This window comes from Poeciliopsis prolifica, unplaced genomic scaffold (genome assembly GCF_027474105.1).
Source record: "Poeciliopsis prolifica strain line A6 unplaced genomic scaffold, Auburn_PproV2 SCAFFOLD038, whole genome shotgun sequence".
Classification (NCBI taxonomy): domain Eukaryota; kingdom Metazoa; phylum Chordata; class Actinopteri; order Cyprinodontiformes; family Poeciliidae; genus Poeciliopsis; species Poeciliopsis prolifica.
Genome location: NW_026562413.1, coordinates 621145 through 637923, shown reverse-complemented (window position 1 = coordinate 637923; position 16779 = coordinate 621145). Strand labels below are relative to the sequence as shown.

General features: G+C 38.9%; 2 protein-coding genes across 5 annotated transcripts in view; one reads left to right on the top strand and one right to left on the bottom strand.

The window, feature by feature from the left end:
• rbms3 (RNA binding motif, single stranded interacting protein) overlaps positions 1–16779 on the top strand; it is a 379593-nt gene that overhangs the window by 2853 nt on the left and 359961 nt on the right. The window contains exon 1 of one of the 3 annotated variants that reach the window (XM_055053854.1): positions 10047–10136. The exons of 1 other annotated variant lie outside the window; for it this stretch is intronic. The gene's annotated coding sequence lies outside the window, so the exon portion shown is untranslated. Of the gene's footprint in view, positions 1–10046; positions 10137–16779 lie in introns of those variants that run through there. One more of the 3 variants, XM_055053857.1, reaches the window with a different exon arrangement.
• eomesa (eomesodermin homolog a) lies at positions 9519–13389 on the bottom strand. 2 transcript variants are annotated; one of them, XM_055053852.1, is made up of 7 exons: positions 12513–13389; positions 12035–12189; positions 11396–11517; positions 11015–11173; positions 10786–10847; positions 9958–10676; positions 9519–9827 (listed from the first exon to the last, which is right to left on the bottom strand). In XM_055053852.1, the coding sequence occupies exons 1-7, from the start codon at positions 13217–13219 to the stop codon at positions 9814–9816; spliced, it is 1938 nt and encodes a 645-aa protein (XP_054909827.1). In that variant the 5' UTR covers positions 13220–13389; the 3' UTR covers positions 9519–9813. The 2 variants fall into 2 exon arrangements, with proteins under 2 accessions (XP_054909827.1, XP_054909826.1); XM_055053851.1 differs by having other exon boundaries at positions 9519–10676.

Genomic DNA, 16779 nt, shown 5'->3' with positions numbered 1-16779 from the left:
TTATAGAGTTAATGATAAAACGTCCTTGTCACTGCCCGATTACAGAGTTCTAGTGACCTGAACATTTTGTATTCAGTTTCCATATTTTACTGGTTTCTTATTTGACGTAAATATTGAGTCAGCAGGCAAAAAGCGGCAAAACGGCTTGAACCCATTTTAATGATACTTTCTCTGCATTTAACACTTTTAATGATTGTATTTTGCATCAAAGTCCACTCTTATGACCAGGAATCTATAATGTGTTGAAATGATCTCTGATAAATTAGAGTGAAGGAGGGAAGCTCTCTACAGCTTGCTTGTGCGTCATCAATAATATGTAATAACTAATTCCCACCAGCTGATGGCAGTGCTGCTTCAAGAAAACCTCCACGTTTGCATGGCAAGACTTCCGTCCAAGAAATTAGGATGTGTAATTTATATTTTAGAAAAATGTGTTGCTTAGAGTGGATTTCTTTCTACAGATGTAATTTTCCTTTTTTTTATTTTAACAATAACATAATAATAATAAAAAGAAAAACATACAGCGAAAAGCAAACTGCAAAATACTTATAAAGTCGGAAGAAATACCAAGATGGTTTGTCTATGCAAATATTTCAAAGTGTTAAAAATAGAGTAAATTTATTCTACTGTTACAAAAACACCTCCCCGGCAGAAGATTATTACATAATCATTGGGCAATCATGTGATAAACTTTAGCAACTGAACATAATTCAGTTGTGATAGAACTCAGACAGGTGCAAACAGCTCTGAGGAGTGTATGCTTTCAGAAGAGCTCGTCAGTGCCTTCCTTTAAATAGAGCCTGCTCCTCACCAGCCCGTCAACTTCCAGCATAATCACGCAGCAGCTCAGGAATAGAACTGCGAGGTGGGAGATCAAACTATCACCTCTTAATTGTACCCCGAGTCTTAAAGATGCTGAGAGCCTATTAGCGCACAAAGAAGTGTGGTGTTTACTGCTCCCTGAAACACGCATCAGTAATACAGCTGGGAGATGAGTCAGAAGTTAAACAAGTGGAAGAAGCACCACACTGGCGTCCACCTGTGCTGGGACTCACGTAAAGAGATGCAGACTGTGAGGTGTGGCTGCTGACGAGGAAGAAACTTTTCCTTCCCTCAAACAGAAAGAGTTTTGAGATGAACTGAGCTTGATTTGGAAAACTTGATACATAATACTGAAAATATTTTGAGCGAGTACAGACGTGTTTGTGCAGGTCCTTTAGGTCAAAGCAGTTACAGAAGATTTGTCAACCTCGATTTTTAATGTATTTTTTGTCAAAACATGCATTATTGTGAATTTAATACATTGTATTCAAAAATTACAAGTGTAACATACTTTGTCGACATATCTTTCTCTGAAATTATAGCTGCAGTTCTGGGGGTGTATGTCTCTACCTGTGTTTTTATGTCTCAAAATGCTTTTAATCAAATTTCTATGCAAAACACTGAAAGCACAGTGAGATCAGATGGAGAGAATCCATGAAAATTGGAATACTTGAGTGCATTTAGGTCTGGACTTTGCCAACACCATGTGTCACTGTGGGGGTGGATTTTTCAGGGAATATTCAGTGCTAGTTTTCTGCCATATGTAATCTTTTGCTTGAATGCCAAACAATTAAATCACTTGTGATTTTGACAAAATTTTGTACTGATGAACTTTTTTTTTTAGATGTAGGTGACATCTAAATGCAGCCGGTTACACTGGATTTTATTTTGTGCTATCAGATCAAAACTGTTTAAATTCATGTCCATACTCTGCAATTTTATTTTTGTTTCACAATTACAACTGACATTGTGTTGATTTGCCAATGAAAATTACAATAAAGTACATGAATAATTGTGAAACTATTTAAGGTGTAAATATCTTTGCAACGCACTGTTGCAGCAAACCAAAAAATAAATATATATTTTGCCAAAAGGTTGATGGAATTAGGAGACCATATTAAAGAATTAGAGAACAATGATGACATCAGATGGTGCCATGAAAGCAAGAAGAAAATGTTAAATTCCCTAATATGTCAAAGAGGTCCATCAAAGTACCAATGCATTGATTTTGACTAGTTTTTTTTTTTTTTTTTCCGCCTTGCTGACTCTGCAGGCCCAAAAGCTGTTTTCAAGACGCTGGTCTATTGGGAGCCTTTGTCCCCTTTCAGTTCCTCTGGGATATTTGAAAGATGGGGATTTGAGGCCAGTGATAAGTGTGGTGTACCTAAACCAACACCAGAAAGGGAAGGCAGCAGGAGGGGGTGGAAGTTGTGGAGATTGTAAATCGTCACAGTAATACGAAGGAGGTGAAAAGAGGGAACAACAGGGGAGGAGGGGTCGGCCTGTTGAGGTGCATTCCACCGCCCTCCAGAGGGAAGACAGGAGTTTGAAATCAATGTACTGTTAAGTGCAGCTTTGCTACAGGATACTCTCTTGCGTTATCCATGCATCAGCGCATCAAGGCCCTGCCCACTTGCTCCAGCACCGTCTGAGGCTACCGACGTGACGCTCTTCAGCACCTCAAGTTCCTTTCACCTCCGCACTCTATGCCAACACTCAACACCCTTCTCCAAACAGTTGTGCCCCTGCTAACTGTGAGACTCATCTCACAACAGGGTCTCACGCCAACAGGCCTGTGAGCATCATACCAGTAGTGTAGCTCATCCACCCCCATCCAGTGCTGATGAACCAGTTCCAAAGGAGACAGAAAGAAAAAAAAAAGCATTTTTGTTAAAACACACAAACACCTGGGGGGAGCTAAAGAACTGCCACAGCCAGCTTTCTCTGACCACAACATTAAAAATTTTGAGTTTGACATGTACTCTATAATTCCCTAACAAGAAATGATCAGATATTCACTTCTATTTCTTGAGATTATGTTAAAGAGAAAAGAAGAACAATAATCTTGTGTGGCACAGAAAATCCCTTAAAACTAAAGCTGGGCAGCAAATGATCATTGAGCTTTTGGCTCACACGAATCAAGGCTAAGCAGCATGAAATAAATAAGTAATAATCTATAATTAAAGATATGTATATGCACGCAATAATTTTAGGTAAAGGTTCTGCAAATACATTCTTTGAAAAAGTAGAAAACCGCATGATTGTGCACCTTTTAACAAGAAACCAATATCTAAATATACACTTCATGAGAAGAACATCAGTAAATAAAAAAAGCACTTCCTTTTTATTTTGCCCGAAAGTCATATTCTTCTAAGCCATTTGCATGAGCTTATTCATTAAATGCATCAGCAGTTTCATTAAGGAGCCTTTCAAAATCATTTTCATCTTAGGCCACATCAACATCATGAATGTCTTCAAAGGGCCAGTTGTGAAAAACTTAACATATAAAATCCATCTCTGCATTTTATGAATACTTTTAAAAATGACAGATTGAGCGCCTTTTCACATTGAGGAATTTGGCACAAAAACTAATTAATTTGGTGTAGTTGTAAAGTGTTGTGATCCCAATGTGTGTAATACAAGCCTCATCAAAATCTGTAAAGACTTTGAAAGCTATGCTGTATCTTCCCAGCGATAACCTTGCAAGAACTGAGCAAAAAGCATCATACTCATTATTAGTAAATTGTAATACATGAAAAACGTGTCATCTTGGGTACAGAACAGGTTCTTCGTATCACACAGGAGACAGTGGGTGACCTAGACTTTGCTGGGGGCCAAACTCTTCTTAACTTTTACTGCTCTGTCTGACATTCAGTCAAGCTAAGTGAAAGGTATCAGAAATAATTGCTTAGAAAATGTGGAAAGGTTTTAGCTACATTAAAGTTCCCCATATGTGAAGTTATGTTGAGCTGCAACACATTTCCAAACAGATCTTTAGTTCTCTTCTGACTCAAACCAACATAATTTCTTCTACAAATGGATACTGACTAATGTAGACTACTGGCATTAACGTCAAGATATCTAAATACCAACCTTCTTTAAAATAAAAGTGATTAACAAGATCACAAGTGAACGCATCACAAACAACTTGGTTGCCGCATGAGACTCGAATAGTCCCTCAGGAACAATTCTGGATAATTCTAACAGGCTCGATAATCATTTAGGAGAGGTGACATTTATCAACACATCAAAAGGGAAAATGTAGTGTGAAGAGGAAACATAATTGCAACTGCCTGAATTGTGCCTGACATTACTTTTTTTTATAAAAAAAAAAGAGGGGGGGGTAAAGGAGAAAAAAAAAATCCTGACCCCGACGCATGTCTCCCTGTGGCTGCATTTAGTCAGTGAGAGCAGTAATAGCGTGTGACTGAAGGTGAGGAAACTGCCTCAGGCCCTCATCCCCCGTTTAGATGTCAGTCCTCCTTGGGTACAATATCTCCATAGCCTCCCTAGCACCTCCTTACATGAAGTCTCAACATGGAAACCAGAAGACAGCCTTGGGGAAGGTCAAACATACTAGACACTGTTCATGCACACACTCATGAAACATGAACTTTTAAAGATGCACCACTGTCTTTTTGTTGTTGTTCGACCTGCATAACCCCTTTGTGGATCCTCTTGGGCCTTGTGTTGTTGAGAATGCCCTTAAATGGATGATCTTTGGACCCCGTTTTAACTAAACTTTGATTGCAAAGACTGTACCCAGAAATGTTAACAAGCGTAGAGCTCCGAGTGCAGTTCATCAGAAGATATCCCAATGCGCATATCTTCTTAAAGGTAACATGGACTGAATTTCTGGAAGCATGCTGTAGAGGTGTCTATTGATTACTGTACTTCTTGCATGACTGGATGAGAAAGGCACAACTATTGACTTGTCCCAGGCTTTTTGAAGACAAAAGGTACTCTAAAGAGTCACCTGTTAAAACCAAATTCCCCAAAACAATCAGTAATTAGGTAATTGGATGGTTATTACTGTGCATGTACTTGCTCTTTGGCATGTTACAATCACAATCTTCAATGTTTTTTAATGGATTTTTATGCGAAAAAAACAACACAAAGTAGCACATCATTGGGAAGTGGAAGGAAAATTACATGGGTTTCAATACATATTTTATAAAATGAAATGATGCAGCATTTTACTCTGATAACAATAAATAAAATTCAGTAAAACCATTTGCCTTCAAAGATCATCCATTATGTAGGTGTACTCCATTTGTGTGGTAATTTAATCTCAGTATAAATCTAACTTTTCTCTGAAGGCCTCAGAAATTCATTGTTGAACAAAACGACATGAGGTGCAGTCAGTCTACAACCTGTGGCTCCAGAGCCACAAGTGCCTCTTTGGAGCTTCCAGCATGGCTCTCAATAACGATGGCTAAAACGATAAAGAATGAAGGTTTTAAAATAAACATTGAAGGCAGGTTTTTGCAATTTTTCAGTCTTTCCATGGATTCATTCCATTGGATTTCTAAAAGAGGATGAAAGTGAAAGTACCGGTGATAATTGTTTAGATATATTGGAAACTGTTATTTTTTTCTTTTATATCATATTCCACAAATATTAACATTCTATTAAATAATATGTATCTATTTACTTGGGAAAAATTTTATATATTTTTTTTTATCTCACAACTTTACAGTATAAATAAAATGTGGTGCTTTTAAAAACAACAGGAAACTTCCTGCGGTAAACATTTATCAAAAAATTCTGAATTGTCTTTTTTAAAACATTGTGTAACATTTGTGAGAATCAATGCATTTCAATGAGCTGGCCTTTGTTTTTTGGTTCACAAAGACTGCAAACGTCAGACAAGACTGGGAAGGACAGGAGTAAAGCTCCGGAGAGCTTTAAAGAAATATGAACAGGTCAGAAAAAAGGCCATTTTGAAAAATGTACAGTAGTAATGCATAACTGCAAACCAGGGTAAGGTACCAATTGACGAGCAGAGAAAGATGAGCGATTACCAAAGGATGACAATCAGTTGTGCACATCACAAACCTGGCCCTTATTAAAGAGTGGCAAAAAAGGAATCCATTGTTGAGAAAAAGTCATAAGAAGTCACAAGTCCTAGGGGCATAGCAAACATGTAAAACGGTCTTCAGGAACCGCTACCCCTACATGTTTTACGTGTTTCCCTTCTGCCACACACCTGACTTGAATAAGTGGGTGATTAACAGGCTTCTGTAGCGCCTGATGCCATGAAGAGGAGGTCATGCAGTCATTTGAATCAGATGTTCAGGAACAGAGATGTATCTAAAATATCCAGGGAATCAGTCCCAGAGAACCCTAATTGAGGAATATTAATGGAAAAGAAAGCTCTGTTTTCAAATAAGATTAAAATGCAACTTTTTGACCCAAATTGAATGCCGATAAATTAAAATCTGTTACTGTACATCACTGTCATCATCATCACCTTTAAAACGTAATAGTGGTAACGTTCTTTAGAATGCATTTGTTCAGAACACTGGCCAGCGATGATGTAAGATGGACGTAACTAAATGTAGGGAAATCCTGAAAGACTTGAGATTGGGAAGGCAGTTCACCTTCAAACATCACAACCCTAAAACATACAGCAACAGTGAAATGGTCTAGATTCTCACTTCTGGTCCCCTGGGACCAATAACCTGCGTGTTTTAGATACATCTCTATGTTCCAGAACACCTGATTCAAATAATTGCATGACCTCCTCTCTATGCCATAAAGCGCTACAGAAGCCTGTTAATCACCCACTTATTCAAGTCAGGTGTGTGGCAGAAGGGAAACACCTAAAACATGCAGGGCAATGGTCCCTGCAGGACCGGAATTGAGAAACACTGGTCTAGATCAAAGTATAATTGTGTGTTAGAATGGCTGAAAAAAAAAATTCTAATCAAAGTTCAGACCAGAGATCCAACTGAGAATCGTAACTGACTATAATTGAAGATTTGTGTTCACAGATGCTCTGCATCCAGTTTGACTGAACCTGAGCTGTTTTGCAAGGAACAATCAGTGCAAAGCTGGTAGAAACATAACATCAAAGACTTACAGCTCTAATAGCTGCAAAAACTGGTTCTTAACAGAGTAAAAAGTGATAAACAAAAATGCATTTATTTGTAATAACTAACGTTAATAAAAAACTATTTAAACTGATGTATAATTTACCTTTTATGTGTGAATATTTTAGGATTGCACACTTATCTTTTATGTGCACATTGTGAACAGGACTTTTATCTACAACAGATAACTTCTGCAGTTGCTAATAACCAACATAGTTTAATAATATCATATATATGTGTGTGTGTGTGTGTATGAAAGAAGCGTACTGGGGGTAACTGACTTTGCAGCCTGTTGAGGAAGTAATGTATTGTGCAATGAATTTAGGTTCCTCAAATTTTGGGATTCTTATCTCTAACAATGCTATCAAGAAAATTTTATTCTACAGCATGAAAATAACCTCTTATGAGCATCAATTAAGGGTGACTTTAACTAGTAAGAGGAATATCAAGTAGATGTAAAGCGATGCTTATTTGATAGTAGAGCGATCAGTAAGTTATTTTAGAGATCTGGCTGTGAGACATACAACTGCTATTTCCAGAAATGCTTCTTTCCTCAGTTGTCACACATCTCTGCAGCTATTCTTTGGGGTGAGTGTGGCTGCCATGCTTGGCCGGTTATAATCTTGACAGCTGTTCTCTGTATCGCAACAAATTATCAACAGGGGTCAGGGCATAAAAAAAGGGGAAGAAAAACATTGTCAGCTGCTCTAAAGCACAATTTGCTGACATGAGCAAGTGAAAACATTTTTATTCTTGAGGCCCAAACCTCCCACCTCAACCCAAGAGTCTTTTTTTTTTTCTTACAGCTTTCCTGAGAGGCCGGGGCAATCAAGCACTCTACCTTGTTAGGAGGTGTTAATTGGAGTTAGTCAGACTCCTCACTTTGTCAAGGAGTCTGACAACAGAATTAATTAGAATTTGAGTATGTAAATCAATTCAAATTGGGGTCCTCATAAGGGAGGATGTGAAGTATTTTTGCTGAGAGAAAAAGCAGGTGCCTCAAGCATGAGCCAAGTGCCTATTATGACTTCCCTCTTTATAGATCTTATCTTCGCAAATGCAATTTTGGAGAGGCCGAAGACATACGGTATAAATAGAGGTGTTGAGCGGAGGGTTACATGTAGACAAATTGCTGCTGGATCCCTTTTTTTTGTGCCTGTTTTTCACATTTTTATGTGTACCCGCCTTGCATGCATGTTGCATTGCTTAGGTTAATGATAAAATGTGTGAAAACACCATGGCAACAACAGAAGCAGGACTTTGTGCTTTTCTTCGCCTTTATCTAGGCCCATGTTGATGGTTGTGTCAAGCTAGACACGTAAATCTTGTAAATGTGTGTTTAAATTACTCTTTGCTCACTTGAATTAAGAGGTCCAGGTGTTGGTGTGGCATTTATTTACAGAATGAAAGTAATTTCTCCCCATTTTTTATGCAAATATACCAAGAGATATAAGTCCTCTGTTTACAGAAGAAGGAAAAGAGGAAATGCATTCTTGTTGTGCGCTTTATTTTGATACTCTATATTTTTTTCTGTCTTTATTTGTCACTTGTGTATTTAACAGTTAAGAGATGTCTTTGAAATTCCTTTTTGTAATCAAGTGCATTGCTAAATTCTTGCTAAAACTAATATGTTAAACGTAGATTCTAATTGTTTTTTGAAAAATATGACATACCATTTTTCAAAATGAAATGACACTGCACATCTAATTCTATAATAAACAATATTATGCATCTTTACTGAAGTCATTACTTTTACTAAAGACTGAGTTGAGAACATATGTTGTTAATGTATTTTATGTAAAAATGCTCTGCATGCAGTTTTTATAATGCATACAAATCAATCCCGTTTGGTTGTAAATATGACAGCCTCAAAATTTCCATGCATTCATTTTGGTAAAATTAAAAAATGTTGAGAGAATCAATATTTCGACCCAAAGATTTTGAGTACGCATATTTTTCTGCACCTATGAATCTGTTTTTCATATCGAACAACTGGGACATAAATTAATGCAACCTGATTTTGCTGTCTTTTATCAGTTCACAGTTTCAGGGATTTAATTATGCAAAAGCTCAACAGATTGAACCTGTAACACCAAATGTGTCATTTTTGATCCAGGGATTCCAGAACCATGCATCTCTCAAAAAGCTTAGTCTATCCTTTGAGCCCAGTGTATTTAGTAAATATGTTACTAAATATGACATTTTATGCATAAACATGAAAAATGCTGTTTCGGGCTATTGTGTTTTCTATAAAGCACATAAAGCAAAGATAATTGTCATGCTGCATTTAGATCAAGCTCAGTATATCAAAAACGTTGCACATAATACAAAAAATAAAACCCGGCAATGCTTCCAAAACATTTTGTTTTTAAAAGCTTTGAATAAACACCTCAATGCAAAAAGTTTTAAGTTAAATAAGTAATCCTTTTTGTCTGCTTTAGTAGCATTAAAATATAATAAATACATTGTTTCTGGTACAGCTGTCTGTTTCCAGCATACTGTTCTATTTCTATTTGCAGCTTGCCGTCGTCAATAAACAGAAAGCGGCTCATGAGGTGCCACACTTCCTTATAAAAACATACCGAGAAAGACATGTTCGACAATGCTTTATGAAAAGCCATTTTATTATTCCATTTAATAACACTCCCATGAAGACAATTTGTACAAGATACATCACATTCTAAAGTGCACGAATACTGTACAACAAAAAATGACTTAAATACGGAGGGGTGGCAGGGTAGAAATCACATTTGTTTTTTTTAAAAAAAAGTAAAAAATAATTTAATTAAATTGAACATGCTTCTTTTTCCAAAACAACAATCACTATGCATGTTTCTGCTCATGTGACAGGGGGTGGCCTGGGAAAATAACCTTGTGCAGCTTGCTTGGGGAAACACTAAGCTTTGGCACCTTTAGAGAAAAGAGAAAAAAAAGGCATTAACAAGGACTGGAGATCACTCAATGATAAAACCAAATAATTATATTTAGCTTAAATAAATTCAGTCTTAGGGGCTTGTGTAGAATGCATAATAACCCATGCCTTTTGGGTTGTCCTTGTTGTACTCCTCCGCAGTCAAATCCTCACACTTGATGGTGGGAGAGTTCTCTGTACTTGAGCCCCCTGGGGACATCCTGCGCCTCTTGCACACCATGGAGTACACGCCAGAATCGCTAGAGTCCACTGATTTCAACGAGTGGGACGTCTCGATCCAGGTTGAGGTGGGTTGAGCGTTTTCCTCCGGCAGCTTTTCTTTAGCAGTCCCCAGCTGGTCCTCTGCAAAGGCAGGAGGGCTCGGACGAGGAGACCAGGGCAGGCCTGTTGTCATTTTGCGCTGGTAGGAGCTCCTAGTTCCCCAGCCTGCAGCCATGGAGGCAAAGGCCGAGTCTGGATAGTAGCTGAGGGCGTGGGAGGTCTGCAGAGACAGAGGCTTGATGCCGTATGACAGCAGGCTGCTGGTCGAATAGTCATTTTCATAGGAGAGATCCAGCTTGTTGGAGCCTGGCTGCTGAACCGGGGGAACAAACCAGCGCTGGGCAGAAGCAGCAGCACTAGGATCCTCGCCCTGTGGGGAGAGGAGGCTGTTGGTTTGGGGGACGGCCCGTTCGCCGGTGTAGAATCGGTTCTGAGGCAGGTTGTTGACAAACTGGTCCTGAAAGAAAGGCTGCATGGCATAGCGGGCGCCGGGTACAATCTGGGTAGAACGAGGGGAGTCTGTTGGTGACGGAGTCAGCCTGTCACTCTCTGGGGCTGTGTACATCCTGTTAGCAAGGAAATGCATATTAAAAAAAAAAAAAAAAAAAAAAAAAATCTGCAAGATTCTTGACGTGCATCAGAAAAGAAAAAACAAGCTTAGTGTGCAACACTTACGAGTCATAATTATCCCTGAAGCCTTTTGCAAATGGGTTGTGATCTATCTTCAGCTGTGTGATCTGAAATGTGAACAATAAGAAGCCCAGGATTAATAATGTGCATTTTAGCACAAGCAACTATTAGAATAGAAATTAAAATTATTTGCATGTAAGCAAGTCAAAATGAAAACTGCTGCATCCAAGGTAAAAAAAAAAAAGAAAAAGAAAATAATTATTAGAAAGCTTACATCTGTGTTCTGGTAGGCTGTGACGGCTATAAACTGGTTCTCTGAGAAGGTAAAGGTTTGAGTCCTGGCCTCGTTATTCATGTCCTCCACCCCGTCTTCAGTCACCTCCACAATGTGCAATCGCGGTTGGTATTTATGAAGCGACTGCAAAACTATCATCTGAAAGCAGAAAACCACAACATGCATCACACTCTGCTTTTCAAAAGATGACCTGCTGCGTGTCTTTCTCAGTCGGTTAAAATCTGAAAAACATCCTAAACCCCCCCCCCCCAAAAAAAAATCAAAACAAAAAAACAGCTCCAATTATAAGCAGGATAAAATATAATTAGTCATGTTAGCATTTAATTATAATAAAAAAGGCATTAGAAAGACGTTTCTAACCTGTGTGTTGTTGTTGTTGGCTCCTTTATTGTTGGTTAGTTTTAACTTGCCAAATGAAATTTCTTGCCTCATCCAGTGAGCGCCAGTGTTGGGAGATTCAGGATGGACATACACTTTGTTACCTAAAATAGAAAAGAACAGAAATATATTCTGTGAAAAACGACCAAATAAAAAGTATGGACAAAGCACATAATGCAAAATTTGCTTACTTCTCTTAAATTTCTTTGAGAATGAAAGGCAAAAATAAAAAAACGGGTTTTGATTTTTCATGAACTCTTGCTTTTAAAAAAACAAATAGGGCCCTATATTAATTTATAACTAAAATGATTTTTTCTTTTTGAATGTGCAATGTATTAAAAATGCAATTCTTTATAAATGTTACCGACTGAATCGATTTAGGCCTTTTCCTCCATCAATTTTAAAACACAAACATGCATCTGATTTCTTTCAAAATCTGAGTTTACATCACAGTTAGAGCAAAAATTGCATTCCAATATTTATGCACAAATATTCTAAGCAAATTAGGCCCGGCTCCATGTATACAATTTCCACACGTAATTTTTGGCTCCCAATTTTTCCCCCCCTAGAAATTCTGTATTTGCAAGAGCTCCTGAAATATGATTAAATGGTGTAAATCACCTTGCATATTATTGTCTGCTTTTCCACAAGTGACCCACTTTCCTCCCTGAAAGCGCCAGTGATTCGGGTCGGCCAAAACAATTTCTACAAACACATTGTAATGGGCCGTGAGGTTCAGTCCGGTGATGTTGAAACTGAGGAATGGGAACATCCGTCTGCGAAGGAAAGAAAAATAAACAAAAAACATTAACATGTACTTATTTTTGTTGGGAAAATAGGGTGGGGAAAAAAACTGTCGAATAAATTCCTACGCATTTTTTTGCGTTTTAGTTCAACCTTTTTCATCAGGCCGGAAAAAGCAATCACTATTACATCTTTTGGTTTTTAATTGTCATGTAGAATTTTCCGACAAGTTACATTTTAGGAAAAAAAAGTGGGCTATGATACAGCATAAGAAAAAAATGAATAATTTGTCTTTTTTTTCATAAAAGTGTAAATTTTGAATCGAGTTCTGGATCCTCTCCAGTCGGTCTTTTACCTGCCCTGTTTGGTGATGATCATCTCGGTCTGGTGCCGGTGGAACTTCAGCCAAAGAGGCCGGTTGCACAGATAAACCTGCGCCCTCGCTCCGGCTGCGGAGCCCGGTAGAGACATGGACCCGATTCCCGTCCCGGTCCCGGAGTAGGACGGGTACAAACAGCCCGGGCCCTGGCTGAACTGGTACCCTCCGCTGCCGAACTGACTCCGGCCGCTGCACATGGACGGGGCGGAGAAGCCCGCGGGCGGCAGCACGGATCCGTAGTGTAGTGAGGCCGGGTACCTGGAGCCGCTGGAGCCCGTGTACACCGAGCCGGTCTGTCCTCCGTAGGGAAACAGGGAGCAGGGGCTTGCCATGTCGGAGCTGGTCTGGGAGGAAGATATGAAGTATCTGTCTGAACCGAGCTCGTCTATGTTGTATCGCCGGCCGCTCGTCAGCTCGTCCTCCCCGAGCACTGGGGAGCCTTTCCTCCCGTCGGTCTTATTATTATAAGAGTCCCCCTCTGCCTCGCCCAGCATTCCGTTCCCCACCCCGCTCAGGTACTTTTTCGGAGCGCTGCTGGACTCTGACTCTGTGCGCTCCACCTCCTGGTAGTCGAGCTGAGAGGACGGCCTGGGGCTGTTGTTTGCGCTGTCCGACGAGGACAGGTTGTAAAACGTCTTGGGTAAATTGATGCTAGCGCTGGGAAGAATATTCTCTAACTGCATCGTTTTGTTCAAGTTCTCGCAATAGATAATCAGAGTTTAAAAGGAGTCCAGAGAGGGGGAATCTGAGAGCCGCGGAGGTGCCGGAGGCGCCCGGGTTGGTCTCGGTTTCTGCAGCCCACCTCCCCTTTCACCAACGACGGGATGTTGGAGCCTCTCCTCGCCTACAGTTCTTCAGATTAGATCAGATAATGGTTTGGATGGGAGCTGCTGAGCGGCTCTTATATGATTCGCTCATACAACGGATTGTAAACGTCAGGGGAGGAGTTTGGAAGAGGCGAGCAGACCCTCTCCTCAGCCAATAGCAGCGCTGCTGTGGCTCAATTAGAAAGGATATTATACCAGAAGAGTGTTTAGTTATAGTTACCTTATAAGCCCGATGTGGACGTAGATTTAAACTACAAAGGATATTTTAATAAATTAGAGTGAAGTTAGTTTTCAGTAATTCAGATTACAAAGTAAAACTAGAGGTTAATTACAAACAAAGACATGCCAAGTATTTATACACCCGAGTTTTGATTATTATTGTTTGCGGCAAAAAACAAACAAACAAAAAAAACAGGCAAAATTAAGCTGCTATTTTTGTCTTCCAATTACAGAAGACAATAAAATAAACTAAAGAATTTTTACTACTGAAACTGTTGAGGTCAACATCATCTGTGGAAGGTTGTTAATTGTGGCTTCTCAAGTTGAGTCATTGACACCTTCCACTAAGAATAAGCCACTAAAGGACATGATACTGGCTGTTCATATAGCATATTCATGGAAAGTTTAGTGGAAGGAAAAAAACTGCAGCAAGAATGTACTTGCAAAGAATGACCAATTCAAGAGTTTAGGTAAGATTTATTGGATGCAGACTGGATTCAGAGCTTCTAGGCCCACGATGCGCAGATCCTTTCAGGACATGAACCACAGCTATCACATTTTGTCTAATAACTTAATCTATTCTGATTAAGTTAAATTTTACTTCCAAAATGGAAAGTAAGGGGTAGCATCATTGAAGATTCGGGAAGACAGGTCATCTATGTACTGCTGCTGGTCTTCTGCAGCAGTCTCCAGCTCTGGTCCTGGAGGGCCAGGGACCTGCAACTTTCAGTTTTGACCTTCAGCACACCCAGGTCAAATTAGCAGGTCATTAGCAGAACTCTGGAGAACTTTACTGCCTACTGAGGAGGTAATTCAGCCAATTGATTCAGATCTGTTGGGCCAGGAATGCACCTAAAACCTGCAGGATACCAGCAATGCCTCTGGTCTACGGTGTTTCGCCCATTTTGAGGTAGTAAGAGTACTACAAGCTGCCCTCTGCTGAAAAGCTTTATAGAGTTGTTGATTTCAGTTTCTTAGCACCTTCTCACATAGCCACATGTAGGGAAACATACTCATGTAATGACAATGGTTTTCCTGCGCTGATTTGGTCAGCAAACTCACTTGACACATTTCCATCCAGAATCTATTGGGTATTGACAAGAGGAAGACAGGAAACTCTACACCCAACACAACACAGAGACTGAAGGCTGTTATCAAAACAAGTTGGGCTTCATTTTCTTCTGTGAAGAGCCACAGGCTGCTGGCCTGCATGCCATGATGCATTAATGCAGAAATTTATGCTAACAGTGCCTCAGCCAAGTACCGAGTTGACGTACTCTACACTATCCGGGTAGATCAGTAGGCGGCCATTCTATAAAGTACATTTATTGGATTTATGTAAAATTGTAACTTTCTGAAAAAGTACATTATGAATTGACATTAGTAGTAGGCCTCAATCCTTAAAACAGAAACCGTTTTACAATATTGTGATTTATTGGGGTTAAAACACTAACAAATATTATGAACAAAGAGAAGAGCTTTATTATCTTCTTGGTTGTGAGAAAAATGACCAGATGTATTTTATCCCATATAGGTGTCACAGTTTTTAGGAATTTGTTTTAATTTCTGCAGTTAGGCTGAAGGAAAACTTGTCTGATGATTTTCCAAAGGATGGCTTTACTTATTTTTCCAGAATATCAAGCTCAGTCAGCAAGAAGTTATGCATCTCAGGGGAAAACTTAAATATTGTCAAATACAAGATGCTCCCAAAATTTCACTGTTTTTGAAGAAAAAGAAAAAGGTTGTTAAACTGAAAACCAACAAAAAGTTACAACTGCTTTTGATGACTTAGACTTAATATTTATAATCACGTACATTACATATTCACTGAGACACAGGCAAATAGTTTTGAGGAAACTAACTTTTTGAAGTCGCTGTCAAATGCCTATTATTGCAGGCAATTTTTCTGTCTTTTCACCATCATATTATTTATGGTGTAACAATCGATGAAAAACAAACAAAAAAATAATCCCAAACTAGCATCGTTGTTTCTGCCTGTAGTTCCAAATGTGGAGCAATACAAGGCTGAAGGGCAGCACTGAGTTTCTCAAAGCTCTAGAGTTCCAGAAGAAACTTTACAAAGAGCTGAAGCTCAGACACAAGCAGCAGAAAAATCATTTCATTAGTTGCACAAGTCTGTCGGTGGACACAACTATGAACATATGTGTGCAATTAGAGGCGTTTATAATCCCTTATGAATTAAAGTTTTCTTGACCTGATCAGGCCAGCAGGGGGCCCTAAGCAAGCGCAAACACCGCCTATACCTCGGACTGGCCCTGCATGAGATAATTTTCTACATGACCGACTAAAATATTTTCATATGTATATAATCTTTTTTTTTTTTTTTTTTTTTTTTTTTTTTTTACCTTTTGTTTGAAAATAAAATGCTCAAAGGTGATAAACCATCGCGCGCCCAAACATTTTGCGCACAAACAAAACCTGCCAGCGTCGGCTCCAAGCCTCCGTTCATCCAACAGCACGACGAGAACAATCCGCATTCAGTCTGATGCTGCTTTTCATAGCGCCTCTGTTAACTCACCCCCAGAAAGGAAGCGCAGAGACCCCACTAACATGCGCGCAAATTCTTCTGCCCCTGAAGAAAAAAAAAAAGAAGACAACAACAGAAAAACAGAAGCACTCACATGTGCACCTTGTTTCCTATAATTGGACTTCGCCGCCTCTTCAGCACCAGCGTTAATAAAAATATCGGCTGCCAAAACCTGCTGAAAATAAAGCTCCAAAAACTAAGAGACGGTTATTTCAATTTCACACTTGTTAGAGAGACGCTCGAGTGAAGCCTATGAATTTTTTTTTTTTTTGGTTTTTGTGCTGAAGTTTTTCTTCTGCTTTTTTTTCTTCTGTTTTTTTTTAAACCAATAAAATGCTGCTATTTTATTTTCGTTCAGAAGCGAAGAAGATGTATTTCGGGGGCTGTATTATTGGCTTTTTTTTAATTCAACAGCAACAATAAATAAAATACAATGAAATATATCACGTAAGAATCGTAAAAATCTCGAACAGTTTGTTTGAAATCCATAATTGAAATAGGATTACTCACTTCGTTAAGCAAAAAGAAATTATAATCAAATTAGAGTGAAGCAGATTTATGTCCATGTGAAATTTTGTATTTTGTAGTATGATTACTGACGAGCAAACGAAAAAAGTACTGAAAAAAAAGTGATTATAATATAATAATA

Excerpts from the sequence above, each read along its gene's own strand:
- eomesa (XM_055053851.1), bottom strand. The coding sequence starts at position 13,219 with ATGCAGTTAGAGAATATTCTTCCCAGCGCTAGCATCAATTTACCCAAG. Across the intron at positions 12,190-12,512 it reads ATCATCACCAAACAGGGCAG|ACGGATGTTCCCATTCCTCA; the intron begins GTAAAAGACCGA and ends TTTCCTTCGCAG. Across the intron at positions 10,848-11,014 it reads CAGCCTACCAGAACACAGAT|ATCACACAGCTGAAGATAGA; the intron begins GTAAGCTTTCTA and ends TTCACATTTCAG.